The 20,414-nt window shown below is 35.7% G+C and overlaps 2 protein-coding genes and 1 pseudogene across 7 annotated transcripts; 1 reads left to right on the forward strand and 2 right to left on the reverse strand.

Moving 5' to 3' along the window:
- Positions 1 to 17: 17 nt before the first annotated feature.
- On the reverse strand, positions 18 to 5,265 carry LOC118031956 (protein EMSY-LIKE 3). Of its 6 annotated transcripts, none has more exons than XM_035036498.2 (12): positions 4,901 to 5,265; positions 4,507 to 4,585; positions 4,097 to 4,236; positions 2,964 to 3,169; positions 2,757 to 2,866; positions 2,406 to 2,643; positions 2,135 to 2,293; positions 1,990 to 2,058; positions 1,059 to 1,304; positions 911 to 979; positions 777 to 840; positions 18 to 398 (listed from the first exon to the last, which is right to left on the reverse strand). In XM_035036498.2, the coding sequence occupies exons 3-12, from the start codon at positions 4,122 to 4,124 to the stop codon at positions 208 to 210; spliced, it is 1,380 nt and encodes a 459-aa protein (XP_034892389.1). In that variant the 5' UTR covers positions 4,125 to 4,236; positions 4,507 to 4,585; positions 4,901 to 5,265; the 3' UTR covers positions 18 to 207. The 6 variants fall into 6 exon arrangements, with proteins under 6 accessions (XP_034892389.1, XP_034892385.1, XP_073263734.1 ...); XM_035036494.2 differs by having other exon boundaries at positions 2,135 to 2,302; positions 4,901 to 5,264; XM_073407633.1 differs by adding an exon at positions 3,576 to 3,726 and having other exon boundaries at positions 2,135 to 2,302; positions 4,097 to 4,585; positions 4,901 to 5,263.
- A 2,814-nt stretch (positions 5,266 to 8,079) lies between these two features.
- LOC118032016 (octanoyltransferase LIP2, mitochondrial-like) lies at positions 8,080 to 8,802 on the forward strand (annotated as a pseudogene).
- A 6,650-nt stretch (positions 8,803 to 15,452) lies between these two features.
- On the reverse strand, positions 15,453 to 16,391 carry LOC118032007 (G-type lectin S-receptor-like serine/threonine-protein kinase LECRK2). The gene has a single exon (XM_035036567.1). The coding sequence runs from the start codon at positions 16,389 to 16,391 to the stop codon at positions 15,453 to 15,455; it is 939 nt and encodes a 312-aa protein (XP_034892458.1).
- Positions 16,392 to 20,414: the final 4,023 nt, after the last annotated feature.

The following is a 20,414-nucleotide window of genomic DNA, read 5'->3' on the forward strand; positions in this document are numbered from 1 at the left end:
ATTTTTACATATTCAGATGTTACTGTCAAAATAATTTACATCAATATTTCATAATTCAATGAAACAAAGCATACACTGGAATCAAAGCTACTGCTTCCACTAGCCAATAGACAATTAGCCAAGGAATTGTCATGCTCTTTGCTGGTCATAAAATTAGAGCAAGATATAATACAAGTCAGGGCCACTAGTTGCTAATAAGCCTAATAGTCACATGTCATAATTCTCATCATGATGATCACTAGGAACAATTCTACCATTTCTTGCCATTTTGTTGCCACCTGAGCCTTTGATTCCTCGACCTTCACCAGCAATCTCATTACACGGCTGTTTTCTCCATCCCCGATTCTGATTCTGGTCCTTTGATTGAATATGGGGAAACGGATGTTCTCCCTCATCTGCTTTGATGCCAAGAAAAAGAAACATTTTATTCTTTTTATCATCAATGATGGATTGTTTTCAAGAATCCACTACAATTAAGGAATGGGACCGGCTGCATGTGTCAAAATGATTTGGCTGTTCAACAATCAAAACCTCACCTATGCTTAACACGAAAATGAAGTCATAGCTGATCATGCTTGAAAAATCAAAACAAGCAATAAAATGTTTACTTGCATCCCACTAGATTGATGAAAAAAATACTAGTAATTGTAGTAATAACAGTATAAAACTATTACAGGCTGATATGAACACCCAAAACTATAATTAGATCATACAACAGATAGCAGGGAATCTTTATTGATTATGATAGAAACATGTTATGTGCAATTAGTTATTACCGCTTTCACCATCTGATGCATCTTCAAGCCTCGCAATTGCTTTGACCAGGGCTTGTTCTTGTTCCTGCATGAAAGGGAAGATATAAATGCAACAACTGAAGATAGTAGAACAATTCGAGGTGTTTGGTACTTACTCTTAGAACTTTCTTTGCTTTCTCAATTTCCAAAGGATCAGGATGGCTGGCACCAAAAACTTTTTCTACCTGTTCAAATTCATTAAATTAGGGAAGAGAAGTTCCTTTCATTTAATGTATGTGAAACAAGTTCCAACATCCATCTTACCTCCTTTATTAGAGTATCTGTGTGAAGTATCTCAATATCACCCATAGCTTTCTTCGCAGCGCCATTCTTGGTTAAAGAGAAATCTTTTTTGGATTGACCTTTTATGGTTCCTCTACCTCTTCCTGCAGCAGCAACAGCGCCACCACGTGCAATTGATTTCTTATTCCCACGGCCTGGTCCAGGCCGGCCACCTCTACGGAAAAGCCCAGTTTCCTCATCCTCCCACCTAATATCTTCAGGAGGTATCTGCCATGAACACATATAGATCAGTAGCAACAATAAACTAGAAATTCATTTGACTCTGTAAACGACAGATTCCAAGAGAAAGAGTGATGGGAACACAAGAAGACAATTGATGGCAACTACACAAGGGAAGACAGTGGTAAAAAAACCAAGCACTATCAGTAACATTCCATGTCACGTTGAATGCATCACTAATTGACCGCTTGACACTACTACTAGCCTAGAATGAGGTCAAAGGAGTGGAGGGCTTGTTTAGCTTTACATTATCCACGACCACGCAACACACACAAACAAAAGGGAAAAAAAAGAAAGAAGGTTAGCTTGATCTTATCAATACTGCAGAATAAAATCATATCCAATGGAAAAATTCCGTTTCAAATCAATTCTTCATATTCCAGTGGTTGAACCAGTGGGGATGAGAAATCTTTGGATATACTACAAAAAGAGAACATGCAAGCAGGATCAACGTTCAAATCTTTCAGAAGACAAAGCATCAATCTCACTTTAACCCAAACTATTATGCAATACAGAACAGAGAATTCTCACACCCTCACAACCAGGAAAAAAAGGGAGATAAATTATATCGGTATTTTACAACCACAAACAATTTGCTGGTCAGCATTAAGATAACTAAATGTAAATAAAACATATCAAGTTATCAGCTCCCAGGAACACAGCAAAACCTTACCTCTTTGAGATTGACCCATTCCCACGTTTCATCCCCTGTATTAATATCATAAACCAAAGCATGCCTCCCCTGTCAAATGTGGAAAATGAAAACGTTAAAAGGCCAATGATAGGCAGATTATTACATAATCAAGTGTAGAATGTACCTCAACTGCATTGTAGTCAGTTATAACAGCTTCATAGAAGTGGTTATCCTCTGGCCATTGAGTCCAAACTTTCTTTCCAATTAAATCATTGGCTGCAAAGGCACCTGAAGAGCCATGGTTAGCAACTTGTGCCCTGCCAGACAAACCTGTAGAACATCGCTGCATGGACTTGTTGAGGATGCAGCAGACAGCCTCATTAACCAAAAGTAGAGGATAAAAAAAAGTTGTGAAGTACAAATCCTCATCATTTTTGCTCACTTATTCAACTTACTGATTTAGGCTTCTTGTTCGCAGATCCAGGAGGAGGGCCATGTCTCAGGGCTGATGTAGATTGTTGCATAGATGGATGCAATACAGGAGAAGGTGCACCCATGGACAATGAGGCGACTGACTGCGATGTTTTCTGTTTCTTGCGTGATCCTGAAGCAGAAGGACTAGCTATAGGGTTGTGAGAAGGCTGGGTGGTGCTTGGCATGCTAGGTTGGATCCCATTTGCCTTTCTCCATTCCCTGAAATCATAGGATCTTTTAAGAATCAGCTCAACAGATATTAGAAAAACTGACTGGAAGACATTATATCATTTAAGAATCTGCTCAACAGATATGTAATGAAAAAACTAAACCTTATCCTCCGGATGATATCATCAGCATTAACCCTAGCTAGGAGCTCCCTGTGCTCCTCATCTGAAACTCTTAGTTCTTTTCTGAGTTCTGTAATTAGGCTTTCCTTTTCCTGGAGAAGAACAATCAGAGGAAGAGAGTCTAAAATTTGTTTAACATTCAATAATAGAACATAAATCTAATGTACATGAAATGGACAAAGATAATACCCAAGTAATGGCATCTGACTGGGCTTTAAAGGCTCGCAAGACTGAAGTATATGCTTCTTGTTCAATATTGTGGATTTGAGTTTCCATGTCACTATGCAAACTTGGCTGTGAAGCACCACCAACAACTGCAGATCTTCCATTTCCAGCAGTTTGCACCCCACTTTGGAATCTATTTCGATGTGTTGGTGGAAGGTCATCATCAGTTCCTGCAATTTTAGACATAAAAAACACAATGCATTAACTCTTTGCAGTAAAGAAAAATGAAACAATTTCTATCATCTAAACACCGATGTACAGAACAAAATATAAAAGATGCAATGACCAAACAGAAAAACATTTACAAAGATCCAATCAAGTAACCATGCGAAACTGAAAGTAGCTCTTCAACATTGATATACTCAAAGCCAGAAAAGAGTGATTCCATTTGTCTAGATCCAGCCTGCATGAGTGCATGTGCTTCAGCAAAATGTAACAGCAAATCTTTCATCATAGTTGCACACATGAAAGCTTCTAGCAAGAAATATCAGACAGCTCTCAGGTTTTTTTTCTTCTATCTGGAACTGTTAATACGACCAACCATCCTCTTATACTCTTCTTTCAAGTTATTTCTACCTGGTTAATGGTTCGGTTTACAGAGATTCCTTCCAAGAAATACAGACAGCTGCCCCTTTCTGTTGTTGGCATTGTTTTAGACTCGAACCCACCTCAACCTCACCCATCCATGCCTGGAGTAGTAAGTTTCCATGAAAACACCCTTGACATCCTGGGTCAAGAAAAGTTTTTCAGCAAGTTTATGCCTGCCATCTCTTACTGAAGTAATTCCATTCCCTGTATATCCCAAGACACTGACATACTAACAAATGAGTAAACCATCCCTAGTGATTTCTTACACTTTCAATTCAAACATCAGTTCAAAACCAGACATTTTCCTCTTAACCTTAAAGTGCAAACACCTGATTATCATCAACAATGAACAACCTCATGCATTTCTAACCATATTGAACCTTAAACCTTGTTTTAGAAGCTCAAACACAAACAAATCTCATATCAACAGTAAGCTTACAAATTATGAATTAAGCTATAGAGAAAAAAAATACACTACGAATAACAATAAACACTTTAAACTAACTCACCACTACTATCGGAAAGCTCGTAATCCATTTCAACAGCTAAAAAATCAAGCCTGTTGCTTTCCACCTTCTAACCACAGGAAACAAACTCAACCACCTTAACAAACCAAACGAATTCTTCACAAATGCAAGTTACAACCGACCTGACAAACAATTAAAACAATAAATTTATCAATCAACAAATTATGGAGCACACTTCAAAGATCATAAAAGCTTACTCCTGCTTCAGAATACAACACATTTAAGCCAAATTCACCAACATAAAAAATAGGCCTAATTCACATAATTACCTCCTGTAAACATATAAAACAATTAAAAAAAATAATTACACGCACAATCTCCTTAGTTACTTTTTTGCTTCAAGCACCATCTAAATAACTTCATAAACAATTTCAGAGATCATAAATGCTTACCCCTGCTTCAAAAAAACAACAGATTTAAGCCAAATCCACACATATGAAGCCCTAATTCACAGATTTAGCTCCTGCAACCCTATAAAACATTAAAAATAAAACTTAATTCCACACACAATCTCCTTAATTACCTTTTTGCTTCAAGCACCAACTAAAATAACTTCATAAACAAGGAACTACAGCTAAATTAAAAAAAAAAAAAAAAAAAAACGGTAATTCACAAAAAAAACGCCACCTATAACTTGATAAACAAGAAATTAAAGAAAAATTCAACAAAACCAAACCAAAACAGAAAAAGAACAAAACTTTCATAGGTTAATCACTACTATCCAAATCCCTAATGTACATCAAAATTCCACTAAACCCTAAAAAAACTCAAATTCGATCAAGTTACCGAATTTTGCGGTTTTAAAATAAAATCCCTTTAAAAAGTCTCGAACTTTAGCCTCCTCTTATGGCGAACAACAAAACCGTAATAATTCACTGTCCAAGTCCTCGAAATTGAACCAGAAAACAACGTTGAGAGCTTCAAAACAAGGAAATTCGACAGCGTTTTGTGGGAAACGCGTAGAATTTTGTGAGTTTTGATTGGTAATTGTTGGTGGGGTGGTTTTGGAGGGGAAAATTAGGGGTATGGGAGTGTGAATATTGTGGAATTTGATTGATTGAAAGAATATGAAGAGGTAATGTGTCTTTTTTTATATATAAAAAAAGAGTTTTAGCAAGATTTAAGAGTATTTCTATATCTATCTTCAATCTAACATGTGTTTGATAATTTAGTATATGTTTTTTTTTTGTTTGTTTTTTTTTTTTTTTTATATATATATATTTTAATAATTATAGTTGTAAAATTGGGTTTGGATGAAGTTTGTTTAGTCCGGAAAAAAAATATTATATATTTTTCTAGTTTAAAAAATAAAATAAATCATAATATATTTTATTTAACTCGAAATCTCAACTTGTTTTGAAAATTTTATTCAAAACGTTCCACTTAATTTATTGAATTTTAAATTTTATAATTTATTATTGTTTTTTTGAATTGATTTTTTTTTCCAGTTTAGTCATTCAACTTCTTCAATATTTGATTGTTTTACAATTAAACTTTGTTATTTATTTTGATTTATTTTTTTATAAAATTATCCTATTATCATGATTTAAATCACGAGTTTTGCGAGTTAATCATAATAGATTTAGGTCATTTTATTGTGTTTTTTTTTAGATTGATATTTTTTCAATTTCATCATTCAACAATAGATTTATTGAGAATTGAGTTTTATAATTTATTTTGATTTGTTTTATTTGTGGTTATCATGATTTCATAACTTAGATCAAGTATTCGAAAGATTAACACAGATCAATCTAATGTTGTTATCTTAATATTTATTTTTTTAAAGTATCGTCTTGAATTTTTTACAAATCAAACTATATTTTTATCAATCATTGAGATTATCTTTGAATTCCTTAAGTCAATCGGGTCATATTAGTTTAACTCTTATTTTTTATTTGTGTATAAAATTTGAGTTAGATAATTTAAAGTTAATTTAAAGTTGAATTTGAATTGAAATCATGCTTATTAAATCAACCTTGAAAATAGCACATCAAAACATCTCAGACCAATCTAGATTAAAGGGGAAAATAGCTAAAAGAAATTTTTTTTTCTGTTTTTTGTCAAAAATCAAAGTTAATTAAATAACTCAGTCAACTTGACTTTTATAATTCTTAAATTTCAATCATAATTAAATTCTTAAATTTTTTTATAAAAATAATATTATTTTAATATATTAAAAAAATTAAATTTATTTTTAATTCAAATTTAGTTTTACAATAATAATTAAAATAATCTAAAATCATAAATTTCAATAAATGAAATACTTTCAAACTCACTTTTATCTCCACATCAAACTTGCATAATCAAACAAAGACTTACAAATTATAGTGATTTAAATAAAAATAATAATTAAAAATAATCTAAAATCATAAATTTCAATAAATGAAATACTTTCAAACTCACTTTCATCTCCACATCAAACTTGCATAATCAAACAAAGACTTATAATTTATAGTGATTTAAATAAAAAAACAATAATTAATTGAAATCTTTTTTATTAATGTATTCCTTTTTTATTTTTGTGAAAACTTGTTTTTTTAAGTAAAAAAATATTATAATCATAAAATAAGTTTCAATTTAAAAATAAAAAAAATACAAATTGATCTTTTTATATATCTATATGAAAATGTAAAAAGAATAAATTTAAGAAAATTATATAAAAATTCACGCTAAAAAAATATAAGAACTTATTCTATTTTTATTTAATTTTAATAATTAAATTATTTTAAAAAATCATACATATAAGATTAATACATAAATATTTATAAAATAATTACTAATATTATAATAAACAATGACATAATTAAAAAAACACTTCTTTCAAGACCAACTGTTTTTTCAACGACATGTCAGTACAGACTACACTATGCCGTTCCTTTATGAACTTAAAACGGCGCGTTTTGTATATTTTGCTTTCTCTCTCTCTAAAAATCTTTTTTTCCTTCCATTTGACTTCAAGCAGAAGCCGTTTTTCTCTTACATTGGAGTTTTTATTGAATCTGGTTCATCTGCTTTATTTACAATTACTGTTTATTTCTTGTTTTTTTTTTTAACTCCTCAATGATTAATAACGTAAATTTAGGATTATAACCTCAATAGTTTAAATTATTGAGTGGAGTGATTCTTTACTTGAAATGAATGATGGAAGCATTTTGCTTGCAGAATTTATGAGACTTTTTAAGCGCTATGTGATGAAATGCCTCAATGAAACAGCTCAAATTTTGCTAAATTAAATAAATCTCACGAAGAAATTTGGTTTCTTTAGCTATTTCAGTGAAAAAGAATCAACCACAATAATGTCTGGTGGGGGTTGCAGAGAAGGGAAATGTCACAGGGTTGGAACTACTTGAAGACCATGCAATTCATAGTTTTTTTTAATGAGATATATTGACTAAAGGTCACTTTTTTTATTAGAAATTTAGAAAGAGATGATAACCCTTTTTCTAGTGGGTTGTTTTAATTTTGGGTTTCCTTCTTTGAGGAATTGGTGCATCTTTTCCCAAATAAGCTCTTTATTTTTGTTTAGTTACAGCATAAGACGGAGAGGAGAAAGTGTTTTTTTTATGAAGATATTTTTTTATTTTTATTTTTGCTATTCATTATTTTGGCATTCATATCTGTTCCTTCTGATCTCTCCTAGATTTTGCAAGTTAATCAGGCACTCATTCGTTAGCAAGAAAAAGATTGGTTCTGTCTTCTTTGATTTTCTTTTCCTTTCTTGTAGTTTTTGCGTGTCATTGACAGTTAAAATTCTTACTACTTCACATTTTAATGAAAGAGTGCATCTGTCAACTCAGAATTACAAATGTTAGCTGAAGTTGCATGTGCGTGGAAATTTTTGGTTTTTTAATGTTTAGATCTGATTCTATTATTTGGTGTGCAATGGTATCATGTGATTATAACACAATGATGCCATGTGAGAATAAGATAAGAATAAGGATTAATTATTTCTTGGTTTTCAGAGAATGTGATTTCCATTAAATCTTGAGGTTTGGAAATTAGGAACGGTCATCTACTTGGAAGCACTTAAGCTTCAGGAAAAGCTATTCTCTACTAGAAAAGCTCATAAGATTCCGGATACGCTGCTGTCCCTGCAACACCCTCCTACATACACTCTTGGAAAACGATGAACTGATCATAATTTATTGATCCCTGTGATGAACTTGAAAAGATAGGAACTGAACCTCACTATACACAAAGAGGAGGTGGCATTACATATCATGGTCCTCATCAAGCCTTCTTATACCCTGTCATTTCTCTTCGTGACGTTGGACTTGGTGCTCGGAATTATGTGGAGAGACTTGATTTAACAATGATTGAGATGGCATCACTACATGGTGTGAAAGCTAGCGCACGAAAAAAGTTTGAGACTGGGGTTTGGGTTGGAGATAGAAAGATTGGTGCAATTGGAGCTTGCATATCATCCAGAATCACTTCTCTCATGGATTGGCATTCGACATTGATCCTGATTTAGACTATTTTAAGCATATTGTGCCTTGTGGGATTGCTGATAAAGAGGTTGCATCTTTGAGAAGGGAGATACAGGTACCGTGCTTCCTTCTGATGAAGTAATTCATGAGCAGTTGATATCTTGTTTTGCAAGAATGTTTGGTTTCAAAAATCTTATTTGGAAGGAAATTAAGTCAATATTGCTAGATAATGGGAAACCTGAAAGGCATGTGGACTGATAATGCTTCAATAGTTATGTAATGAGAAAACTAAATGACATGTGGCTATTATATTCCTGAAAGATAAATTATGGAAACCCTTTTCTGTATGATTGATGATTCGTTGAAATGAATCAATGGAATTTTGTGTATGTGAAAGTTGAATCCATTTATTTAGCTATCTGAAGTTATGTATTATGTCTATATCAGAAAAGAGACAGAGTAGTTTAGATCATGCAATACTTGAGGATATTGTATTGTTTTTTTTTCAAAATGCGTTAAAAGCTGTAGACTAGGTGAATTATTTTCAGGAATTTGGGGAATAGGGAAATAGGATCATCGATAGAAATTTTTTATTATGGTTTGAGATTGTCAGTGTGATTGTAGGCAATATAGGTACAAGGCATTTGAGAATCCTTAGGTCCTGTTGTGATGATGTTGAGAGAGTTATCTAGAAGCAAGTACTTTGATGCTGTTAATTAGATCCATGATCAGCATCTTTAATCAGCGAGATCTTGTTGGTACATTGATTTTATGCAAAAACAATGCATGTTCCAGGTAATTCTGATGCCATATTTTCCAGTATTATATGAGATCAGAATGCATATGATCATGGCAGCAATATCTTTCATTCAAGGAGTTGGAAATGAGTAATGTCTCTATTTTGTTCCTGTTGCATAAATGCATTTTCCCTTGCTTGTAGACTTACTGTTCACATGTACTCATGATTCCCAGCCTAGGAAACCACCAAGTGACTTCACCAAAAACTATATTCTAAATACCTGTCTCAAAGTTCCTTGAGTAGATATCCCAAATTCTCCATGTAATGTTCTTCAACCTCCAGATCATTTTTCTTCTACCCTAGGAGATGATATTGCAATTTATAAACATAAAAAAACTTCCACCATCTGCTGAATAATGTGAAGTGACGGAGGAGTGATACACCATCACATGGCTAAATGGAAGAGAATTTACTAAATTTAGAGGATTATCCTTATAATAATGCTTAAAAGATTGCTGCTCAGGTTTGGGCAGGCGGATACCTTTTTAGCATGTTCTCAGTTTTTAAAATCTAGACTCTATTATTCAAACCACCTTTGAATCTCCAAAAACCATTGTCCATGAGATGAATTATGAAATAAAAACTCATATACATATCAAAAAAATTGGGCAAGGCTGTCAAGCTTTGGTTGGGGAGAAATATTAACAATATTAGACATGCAAAAGCAATCCTGAAGGCTCAGCTCTAACTACACCAACTTAAGGTTTATATGAATGCTGCATTAGGATCAGGTTGGAGAAGAATAAGATGGAATCCAATTGACATTAGTCTATGTTCTGAATGGTAAAAGAGGAGCATTGCGAAGATGATTGCTTTTTGCTGTCGAAATTAGTCTTTCCCAGCTAAGTTTAGCTGTATCTGTTACTCTTAACAGAAGTACAAAACTATTGAGTGATTTAATAAAAAAGGACAGAAGAAGAGTGGCTGATTTGGTCTCATGTGATAAGTCACATGAGGTTTTAAGTTAAATATTTGAAGGACTGCACAGAAGTCAGAAGTATAATATTCAATTCAGAATCACATGGTCAGCTGCTTCCGAGTTCCAACGTATTCAAGAATAAAAGTTCTATCATTAAACTTCTGATAAAAATAAAGAAGCAGATCACCAAAAATAGAGTTCATATGGAAATGTTACTGGGATAGTGGCCAGTCAAATTATGCTTCTACAAGATTCTAACATGCATTATAATTGATCCTGTCTTGCCTTCTGCTGACGTGGATCAATGAGCTGCTCTGTCATCTTTATAGTCCTCCAACTGAAAATTTTTTCCCATATGCAGATATTTCATTTATATATGATTTTAGGAAATCTTTTGTCCAATTAGTGCTTACCCTGTTAGGAAATGGTCTAGATCTACCCCTTTTAACCGTGAAAGCTGAAACATAGTCTGGTTATTCTGAATGGTCTGTCCACTAGCTTCTTGTTTATCTGTAGTTCCAAGGGGAAAGAGAACATCTTCTACCTGGTTAAGACATTGGGGTTTAACCACTAAACTGGCCTAGGTTTTCTTTTTGTATATATATTACACCTAGCCAGAGTTGAGCACAAACTATTTGTAACAGTATGCAATGCCTCCTTGAGAAGACATCATAGACACCACCATTTCCTTAGCTCCAAAAACACCAGCAATCTCATTGTCTCTACAGCACTACATAATGAGAAATATTCACAGAGCTTTTCTCATTCTATTTTCCTTGATTGTTATTCATATTCTCATGTCCTCTCTTCTGTGTCTTCACCATGAGAGAAAGGTCCAATTATTAGACAGAAATCAAGGAAGGAGATTGCTAGTTCCTTTCGCTTCTCTTTCAGCAAATGTTAACAAGTCAACTGGAGCCAATAAAGACCCTCGGAAAGCCGCGGAGACAAGTCTCAGGAAGGCTCCACCAAGTTTTTCAAACCCTACTCAGAACAAGTAGCCTTAACAGTCTTTGTATAGAGATCTTTAAAAGGAAGAGAATTTCATTCTCTTTCTGCATTTTTGCAGTTTTTCCCCTTTTAGTTTTATTGTTGGATAGGAATCACAATTGGATCTCTATACAGTTCTTAGTCTTTCTTTCAGGGTTTCCTTTTCTTTAAAGCTTATGGATCTGTAATTCCTTCATTTTTTTTTAAGTATCTGCTTTTCAGTAAATTTAGAAAGACACAAGGTGAACTTCATTTACAGGAACTTTTTGTAAGATTATATTAGCAGCTTTTTTCTGGTAGATTGCCAATTTGTAGTTGGTTATAATGTACTCTATTCCCAAGATTGATTATCTTTCCTTTGATAGTTATATTTATATTTACGTTCCATTTTCTGGTTACTACTGCATTTTCTTTTTTTGTCCTATTTAATTTTATTTTTTCAGCTGATTCAACTTGATGAAATATCCACATCAGCTATCATTCCTCACGTTCTTATTTGGTTTTCTAACGTCACCCCGTGTGATGGGAAGTGTAGGGATGCGTGCTTTAAATTCTATGGGAACAAGGCTTATGAAAAGGAGCTGCACTTGTTAACCTTTCAAAAAATAGTAAGGCTATTAGAGTTCTCACCTCCTCTTAAAGAGGACCTTTACAGCCTTGTGAGGCTATGCTGAATCTCTCTCTCTCTCTCTCTCTAATTCTTGATACATTCTTGTTTAATGAAGCTGAACCAAACATAGCACGGTGGTCATCTTGCATCTTAAATATGCTAGTGTCTAAGAGGGTGGACTGTTCGATTTTACTGTTTTTTGGTCCCATCCATATTAAATATGTTTGTGTTTCTAGTTATGGGATCATTAATGATAACTATGAATTATTGCCCGTTCATTTGTGGTATAATTAACTCCTATATATATCAGTAATTTCCTAACTCCATTAATAGTTAAATTTGAGGTCATTATTTTCTTCCATTTCCACGTTTATACAAATATTGTTGTACTTTGTTTCCAAGTGACGTATAATTTCCAAGTTTCAATCCAATTGTCAATACATTGAAAGAAATTTCTGTAAAGAATCAAGGGGCATGTGAAAAACAGCAACATTATTTGTTCAGTCTCCAAAATGTTTCTTCGGATAATTTGATTTCTCCAAGTATTTGGAGAAACAGTTTCCCTTCTTAAGTCAAGGCACCAAGTAAATACTGGAAACTGAAACGATAACTTCTAATTGTTTCTTAGCATCATTATTTGTCCAGTCTCCAAATGGTTCTGTTTGTGTGCCTATGTATGCGGATGCGTGAGTTTGAACGGACACATGCTTTTTAGTTTTTCCCCTTCTAAGCCAGCAGTGGAGAACAGTAGCTTTGATTGTGAAGGCACGACGAAAAGCCAAGGAGAAAACGAGCAAGGCAGAAGAAGGATTCAGTGCATGAGTCAACGGCAACTATAGGTACTTCTCCCTCACATGTGCTTTTTCACATGCACGCTTGTGTTTGTTTACCACTCTCCATAGAGACTGTGTTCGGTAAGGAACAATTTGTAGGCATGGACCAAGCTAATGTAGAGGAGTGCAAGGCCACACATGAAATAATTCCCCCTCTCAGTGCAATATATTTCCTGTTATGTATTGCTGGAAACTGAAACGATAATTTCTTCAGCACAAGCTTGCATCCTGCAACTTTTCCAAGTTTCCATTTTGAGAGCGTCTTCCACCAAGTTTACAGGTACTCGCCAAACCTTTCAATCGCCAGAGTCATCAAAGCACACCCTTGCTCACAGCAAAGGATCACTTTAACCAGATGGTCTCCCACATCACATTTGAAGAGTGTTAACGCTTGTCTCTGGGACATAACATTCTTCTTCGAGCGTATCAACCATGCTTGGTCCGGAATGATTTATCAAGCCTCACACCAAGGCTTACAACACCCCTTTAAACAAAAATTCCTATTTTCAAGTGCAACAGTTATTATCTGAGTATTTCAATATGATCACAAGCTCACTACTCTTCTAAGAGTCTACTCATCCAGGAGTTGCATTTGCCCTTTGTTCCACCCTAGGAACCACAACTTACTTCTTCTGAGTCTCTCGCTTTTAGTCCTAAGAGTCCAGGTAACTCTCCACCTTTAACCATGGGGGCAGCCCATGCATTAAAGGTTGATCCATATCTGTTTTTATATTCTGAGTATTACAATGCCATTACCGAGCTCACCACCTTGACAAGAGTTAACTTGTTCTAGGAACTTGCGCATGCCCTCCTGCTCATTCCTAGCAGTCACATCTTAATGCTCCACAAGTCATCTACTTATTGTCCAAGACAAATGTCTTCTAGCTTATTGATCTTTAGCATGGGGGCAACATCCATGAAAGCCAATCATGCGTTTGTCTTCATACTCATCATAGCCACTTCATTGACTATCCATACACCTGTCCACTCATATCTAGCCATCACATCGGCTCTAGGGTTGTACTTGGGCTCATATCATGGCCCTCACACCTTCTCTTGAGGTGTCTCTGCTCGTTGTTATGCGGTGGTCTGAACTTGAACTCATATCATGGTCCTTACACCTTCTTTCTAAGGTGTCTTTGCCTTTCATAGGCGGTTGCATCTTCCTTTAACTAGGATGACTCCAGTGACTCTAAGATTCTCTACCACCATGTGGACTTGGAAGAGATTACTGCCACTAATCACATAGAAAGAGAGAGTTGTGGTACACTCCTTCCAATCCTTCACCTTGATTTCTATGTTTGGAGCTTCTACGCCTTTTTGCTTGACAGCTCCACCTACACCAACTCTCTTTGGTGTCTTCGCCTTTCATCATAGGCGGTCACCTCAATTAGGTGCCTTCACAACAACTCATCTTTCCATCCTTGCATGCATTAGAAAGGTCCTCGCGTGTTGTTTTCATCAAGAGCATAAGAGACTTCCTGTTGTACAACTTTTCACACAGTCTCTGCTCCGGGCTTCATTTGGGAACTCTTCTTCTCATTGCACTTGTTGTCTCATTACAGTACCTTGTTGGATCCTACAGGTACTCTTGCACAATCTCCGTGTGCCCTTGTGCAATTTCTGTTCTCCATATTTCTCCATATTCTTTGCTTATGTTTGACAGCAGCTTATTCTATCATAACACTTATCCAAGTCAAAATAAGGTGCCAATCTTTATCCCCTTCCTATATTTCTCTTCCATTATCAGGGTCTTCATCAATTCTCTCCTCGAGAAATCACAGTCACCGAATCTAACTTCTTTCAAGAAATCACCACTCCATCAGATCCTTGATCATACGGAACCCAACTGTTCCCCTAATGTCGTCATCGTGCCAGTCTTCACCAGTTTCATTACAAACTGTTACATATACGGAAATCGTTCCGTATGGATAATCCTTCAACTAAGCAAGTTTCCAGGAAAGATTGGAGGGGTCACTACGGTCCCGCTTAAAACCCAATCTCCTAGCCAGAACTTCTTAGGCCATATCTATCCATCGTACTACCTTTCTGTATATACAACCATTTGCTAGCTTTGTTGCGGCTTTCCATTACAAGTGATTTGGAATTTTTTGTTTTGTTTTTATACATGATTTTTCAACATCTAGCAAGACTCCTAATGCTTAGATTCGTTAAGATTAGTCTTCATCAGTTTTCACTCTCCACCTCAAATCGTCCATATGATCGGGTGTCTAGAGTATCCCAATTTTACCTTCCCTTAAGGCAATTAAAATTCTCCCCACTTAACAGTTCAATACATGTAATTGGGCAAACATGTGCACCTACTTCTTCTTCATCTCCATTGATCACCATGATGACCTTCAGATGCCTCCTGATTGGGCAATCTCTCTTTAATAATTCACCACCACCATTTTCAGTCCAAATCTTAACAATCAGATCATACCATTGCGTTCGAAACTATTAAATTAGTTGGAAACAAGTCTGAAATCGTCCAAATCGCATTTCAGACAACTAAGATTTGATCAAAACAATTCTGGACTGATCAACGACCCAAATTCAATCTCATATCCGGTTGTATGTAGACTCCGCTACACATAATCCTATACCTCTGCTCGCGGCTCGGCTCTAAATCGGCTCGACTCAACTTAGCTCGGCTCGCGGCTGATGACGTGACAGGTGGGTCCCACATTGATGACGTGTCTGCTGACTGGTCTCTGACATGACACGCCAACTGTTCATGCCGATGCCATGGTTACATCATGATGACGTCATCCTCCATTCGGGTCTGGCACGTGGATCGGGTCGTCTGGTATTTGGATTGGGTCTGCCCATCCAATAGCTGTTGAAGCCGCAAGCTCCACTGCCTACTGGTCCCTTAATTACCACGCAGATATTTGAGGGTATGAAGTTTGTCGTCCAGGCCATAGCCCACCTTCTGCTACTGGAAGCAGTCTTTGGATAAGCATATTGCCTAAGAACTCCATCATAGTCTATGGTAGCCCTCAAGTAGAAATCTTGCATTGATACTGAATTAGAGAAAACCGAATTAAGCATAGTGCCATTTTGGGCTACGAGGTACATATAGCCAGACTGCAGGTTAAAGACCACCCTATAACCGCTTCCAATAGAATCCTGGGTAGACCAATAAGCATAATTTACTGTAGTTGTTGGATAACGTGTTGTGTACATTAAGAGATTCCTGTCAGTTTGTAGAATGAACGTGAATCTTCCATGTGAATAATTCTTTTCCAGGTAGGGAGCAATTAGTTGAGCACCTGAATTCAGATTTTGTGTGGGCAACAGTGTGTCTATTGGTTCATCAAAACTCTGCCACAAATTGGCACCAGCTTGGCTTGCTACCACGAAGTTTCCGGTGTCAAGCATGGCTGCATAGGCGGCTCCACTTCCACCCGATTCTGGACGGATCCATATTTGTCTGCCTGATTGATCATTTAGAACCAACTCACCATCTTCCATAAGTTGTACTCTTGATCCCCCCTGAACTAGATCATTTCTATTAGCTGACCAGACTATGGTTCTCAGGTATTTTGTTGAACCATATGGCGAGTTGGTAGCCAGCATCACCAACTTGTTGGAATCCAAAAGCAAATTCCCCAGATGGTGAAGTCCAAGGAAGGTTATCAGTTGCAGCAGTGAGAGATAAGCCCAAAGATATGTTGCTGTGAGCCTGACCATTGCTAGAAAATGACGGCAGCAGAAGAAGAAGGAAGAAAAAACAATATGGTAGTTGAAAATCCATGATGTTGTGTGCTTGCTCAGGAGAGCAATTCAAATTTGATGAACCACAGCAGTCACCGGAGTCTCTGGCAACGAGGGATTTCTCGGCGAGTGGGCTTTCGTCGAGGACAACAGGAGACTGGGAGTCTAAACTTGAGGATATGGCAAGTAGGTAGCCACGAGGGGGAATCAAGAGTACAACTTACGGAAGATGGTGAGTTGGTTCTAAATGATCAATCAGGCAGACAAATATGGATCCGTCCACAATCGGGTGGAAGTGGAACCGCCGATGCAGCCATGCTTGACACAGGAAACTTCGTGGTAGCAAGCCAAGCTGGTGCCAATTTGTGGCAGAGTTTTGATGAACCAATAGACACACTGTTGCCCTCACAAAATCTGAATAACACATCAACTAGCTTGTACACTTAAAAGTAAAATGATTGAATATTTCTTCTCATAGACGCTATACTTCTGTTGCATGAAAAGTAAGCTTAACAAATTCCAAGTCCCATTGCAGGTCTATTTTGTCTCCGTGGGTGGCAATGTTTTATTCAATAATCTAATAAAAAAATAACACATCAACTACTTATAAAGAGATAAAAATAAACCTAACAAAAAAAAAAAAAAACTAAGTAGAAAAACTAATTAACATATGAAATTAACTAAATTTTTTTTTGAAATAACATCTTCTAATTAAGTTTAAAATTTTCAAACATACAAGCCTTTTTCTAAGGATTGATCATGTCTATCAAATCTATAAACATAATATAGCAATATATATATTCCATGCGATGAACATTCAGAAGAAGACATTTTTCTTTTGAAGTTTTGTATTAGATTTGAAGTAGAGATACATACTAATATAGTGAAAAAATCCACTGGCTCTCTTGTGATGATATATTTGCCTTTTTTCTCTCCATTTTTTTTTAAGATACAAAATCATAAACATTATCGTTTTCGTCGAGAAGAGTGGTGTACCTTGCCACTGCTTGGAATTGGCCGTGCCAGGTCATGTTATTACTTTGGTGTACAAAAAGAAGATTCAGTACTTGATTTCCATTGATTTTTTAAAGCTTTTACTAAATCAATTCCTCATTGGTTAGTGGTTATATGTTAATATTTAATAAGTTTTGTAAATAATCATTAAAGACCTATCGCTGATTTGTTAGTGTTAATATACTTATAGCTGATCAACAGTTGATTATATACAACATTAATTTTATTTAAGTATAATATATTTATTATTAATAATTTTTTATATTTAATATTTATTGATATTTAATTAATAAATTAAAAGTAAAGATAAAATTCATAAACTAAAAATAATTTATAAAAACATTATTAAATTATTATAATTATTAAATTTCTATTACATCAAATTATTATTTACTAAATATGTTTTTTATTACTAATGTTTCTAGTCAAAGAGAGTGATTCAGGATGGCTTGAAAGCGGACAGATGTCATGCATCACATGCAAGTCTTTGTTTGGTTGTGAAGACTTGATAAAGGGCCCATTTTGCAATTTTTAAGTCTTTGGATCCATTCATTTATTGCCCTGGTCCCAAGTCTCTGTTGAATAAATGACTTCCACCGTTTCAAACACCAATGATTATGTGGTTCTTGTTCAATATTCTACCTTATCTTCATCGAAATTTACCATTTCAATAATTTTTTCAATAACATGGACTTGGTCCCCCATATGTACCGTTGCCTCCTTGTAAGGGCAAAGACTTCTGGAATGCAGCTGTTGGGATTTGAAAAGTCGTTGCCGTGTGTGGTATTGCGGTGGAAAGATATGTCCCACTTTAAATCTAAAATATAAATTTATTTGGCAAATATAGGGAGATAAGAAATTCTTATCGTTTATCGGTAGAAAATAGAATGGGAGTCGCCACCAAGTATTTTGGTCACTAGGAACACTAACTGGTCTCAGAGATCGGGTGTGGGGACTGATTGCGTAAAGGGAAGGTATTAGCACCCTAAATATGCCTTATCTAAGGTAAGCTACATTGTTTGATTGTCTTATAAAAAACTAAGGTATTATCATATTTCTAGTTGTTAGTTTGTCCATGGTTCAAGAAAAATCCTCCTCGGTAAGGAGGTCTTTATCTTATCGGGTAAAATCCTAACCGTTCTAACATCTATACAAAAACTTTATTTTTAATATTAGAAATACGTTTTACGTATAAATTCATAATCCCAAATACTAAAAGAAAACTAAAAGATTTTTTAGAATTTTTGAAATATTGGCCTAGTTCTCGTGATTCTAACAAACTTGTTATTAAAACTAAAATGCATGCTAATACATATATTTTTCAAAATTTCTTTTGTTGTATGAAAATATGATGCGATGATTTTTCTTTATTTTGGAGAGACTAGGTTGTATGCATTAAAACAAAAAACATACATATATATATATATATAATTTTTTTTTTCTTGATGTCTTGACGAAAAGCGGGTATTTTAATATTGGATTTGTATCTTTATGGTATAAAAATACAAACCAATATTAAGTCATTTTGATAAAAATATGCAGGAAAAATCAACAATATTTTTTTAAGGATTTTTTAGAATTTTTGAAAGCAAAACATTTCTTATTTATAATTTTTTTTTGATGTTTTGATGAAAAACCGGATATTTTAATACTGGATTTTTATCTTTACGGTATAAAAATACAAACCAATATTAAGCAATTTTGATAAAAATATGCAGGAAAATCAACAATATTTTTTCAAGGATATTTCAAAATTAATTTTTTTTTTGATATATATCTATATATATAGATAATATAAAAACATTATAATAAATAATACATAATATTAGGTGGGCTGGGCTGGGCCGACCCAACTTACTGGGCCGGACTCAGCCCCAAAAGGGTTGGGCCGGTCTCGACCCAAAAGGGGTTGGGCTGATCTCGGCCCAACAAGACTTCCTATTTTCGTATGGGCCAGACTCGGCCCATACAACAGGGCTGGGCCAGAACAATCTAGCCCACAAACATATTTCTGGGCCAGAACCCGTCTGGTCCAGATAAGGAAAAAACCAACAATGCTGGGCCAAAATCAGCCTGACCCAGCAACATAACTGACCCGGGGGGGGGGGAAATTATTTCCCCCCCCTCCTGCATGCAGAACACTGCATGTAGGAGGAAAACCAACTAAAACGCAAACAGTGAGGGGGAAGAAGAGTTACCTGGCGCGGAGGAGGCGGTGCGTTGCTGGTCTGTCGGCTTTGCTGGCGGTGCTGTGGTGGAGGCCGGTGGCGGTGTCGTGGCTCACGGACGGCAACTCCAAGCAGCGGCGCTGCTGTTTCAAGCGGTAGCGGAGAGAGAGAGTCTTCCTCTTCCCCTCTCCTCTAGTTTTTTGTTTTTTTCTTGCTCTGTTTCGTTTACCAATGATCATCCCTTTTGTCCTCTTGGTTTTGTTTTGTTTTGTTTTGTTTTTATAAAATTTCCCTCCCGGTCTCAAGCCTTAATCCTTCCTTTCTCTCTCTATTTCGTTCCTTTCTTTTCGGTTTGTTTTTTTTTTCTCGTTTTTTTCCTCCCTCTTCGGTTCGTTCTCCCCCCCGTGTGTTGGCGTTAAGTCACTATTTATAGGGCCAAAGAAGTGGGGGCTCTTTATTGTTGAGCATGGGGTAGGGCAGCACCGGGTTGGGTTGGTGGGCGTGGCTGGCAAGGCGCGGCGCCCCTGATTTCTCATCATCAAGGTGCGTGGGGCTTCAAGTCTTTCGTAGGGCACGCGACTCGCAGAAAATAATGATGAAAGAAGCAGAAGATAAAAAATGGTTTCTCTTCCTCTGCTGCACGTCCAGGGGAAGAAGAAAGAGGAACAGTGTCGTTCAAAACGACACCGTTCTGTCCCTTTTTTTTTCCAACATGAAACGACGTCGTTTTGGACAAAACACGCTGTTTCATTTAAATATGGCGCCTACACGTCAACTTTCAAATCAGTCCTTAATTATCTTATGTTCATTTCAATTG

Source organism: Populus alba, chromosome 2 (genome assembly GCF_005239225.2).
Source record: "Populus alba chromosome 2, ASM523922v2, whole genome shotgun sequence".
Classification (NCBI taxonomy): domain Eukaryota; kingdom Viridiplantae; phylum Streptophyta; class Magnoliopsida; order Malpighiales; family Salicaceae; genus Populus; species Populus alba.

Coding starts and splice junctions, on each gene's coding strand:
- LOC118031956 (XM_035036495.2), bottom strand. CDS start 4,124: ATGGATTACGAGCTTTCCGATAGTAGTG. Junction 3,170..4,096: donor CGAGCTTTCCGATAGTAGTG/GTGAGTTAGTTT, acceptor CTAAAATTGCAG/GAACTGATGATGACCTTCCA. Junction 2,867..2,963: donor AGTCAGATGCCATTACTTGG/GTATTATCTTTG, acceptor GTTCTTCTCCAG/GAAAAGGAAAGCCTAATTAC.
- LOC118032007 (XM_035036567.1), bottom strand. CDS start 16,391: ATGGTCAGGCTCACAGCAACATATCTTTGGGCTTATCTCTCACTGCTG.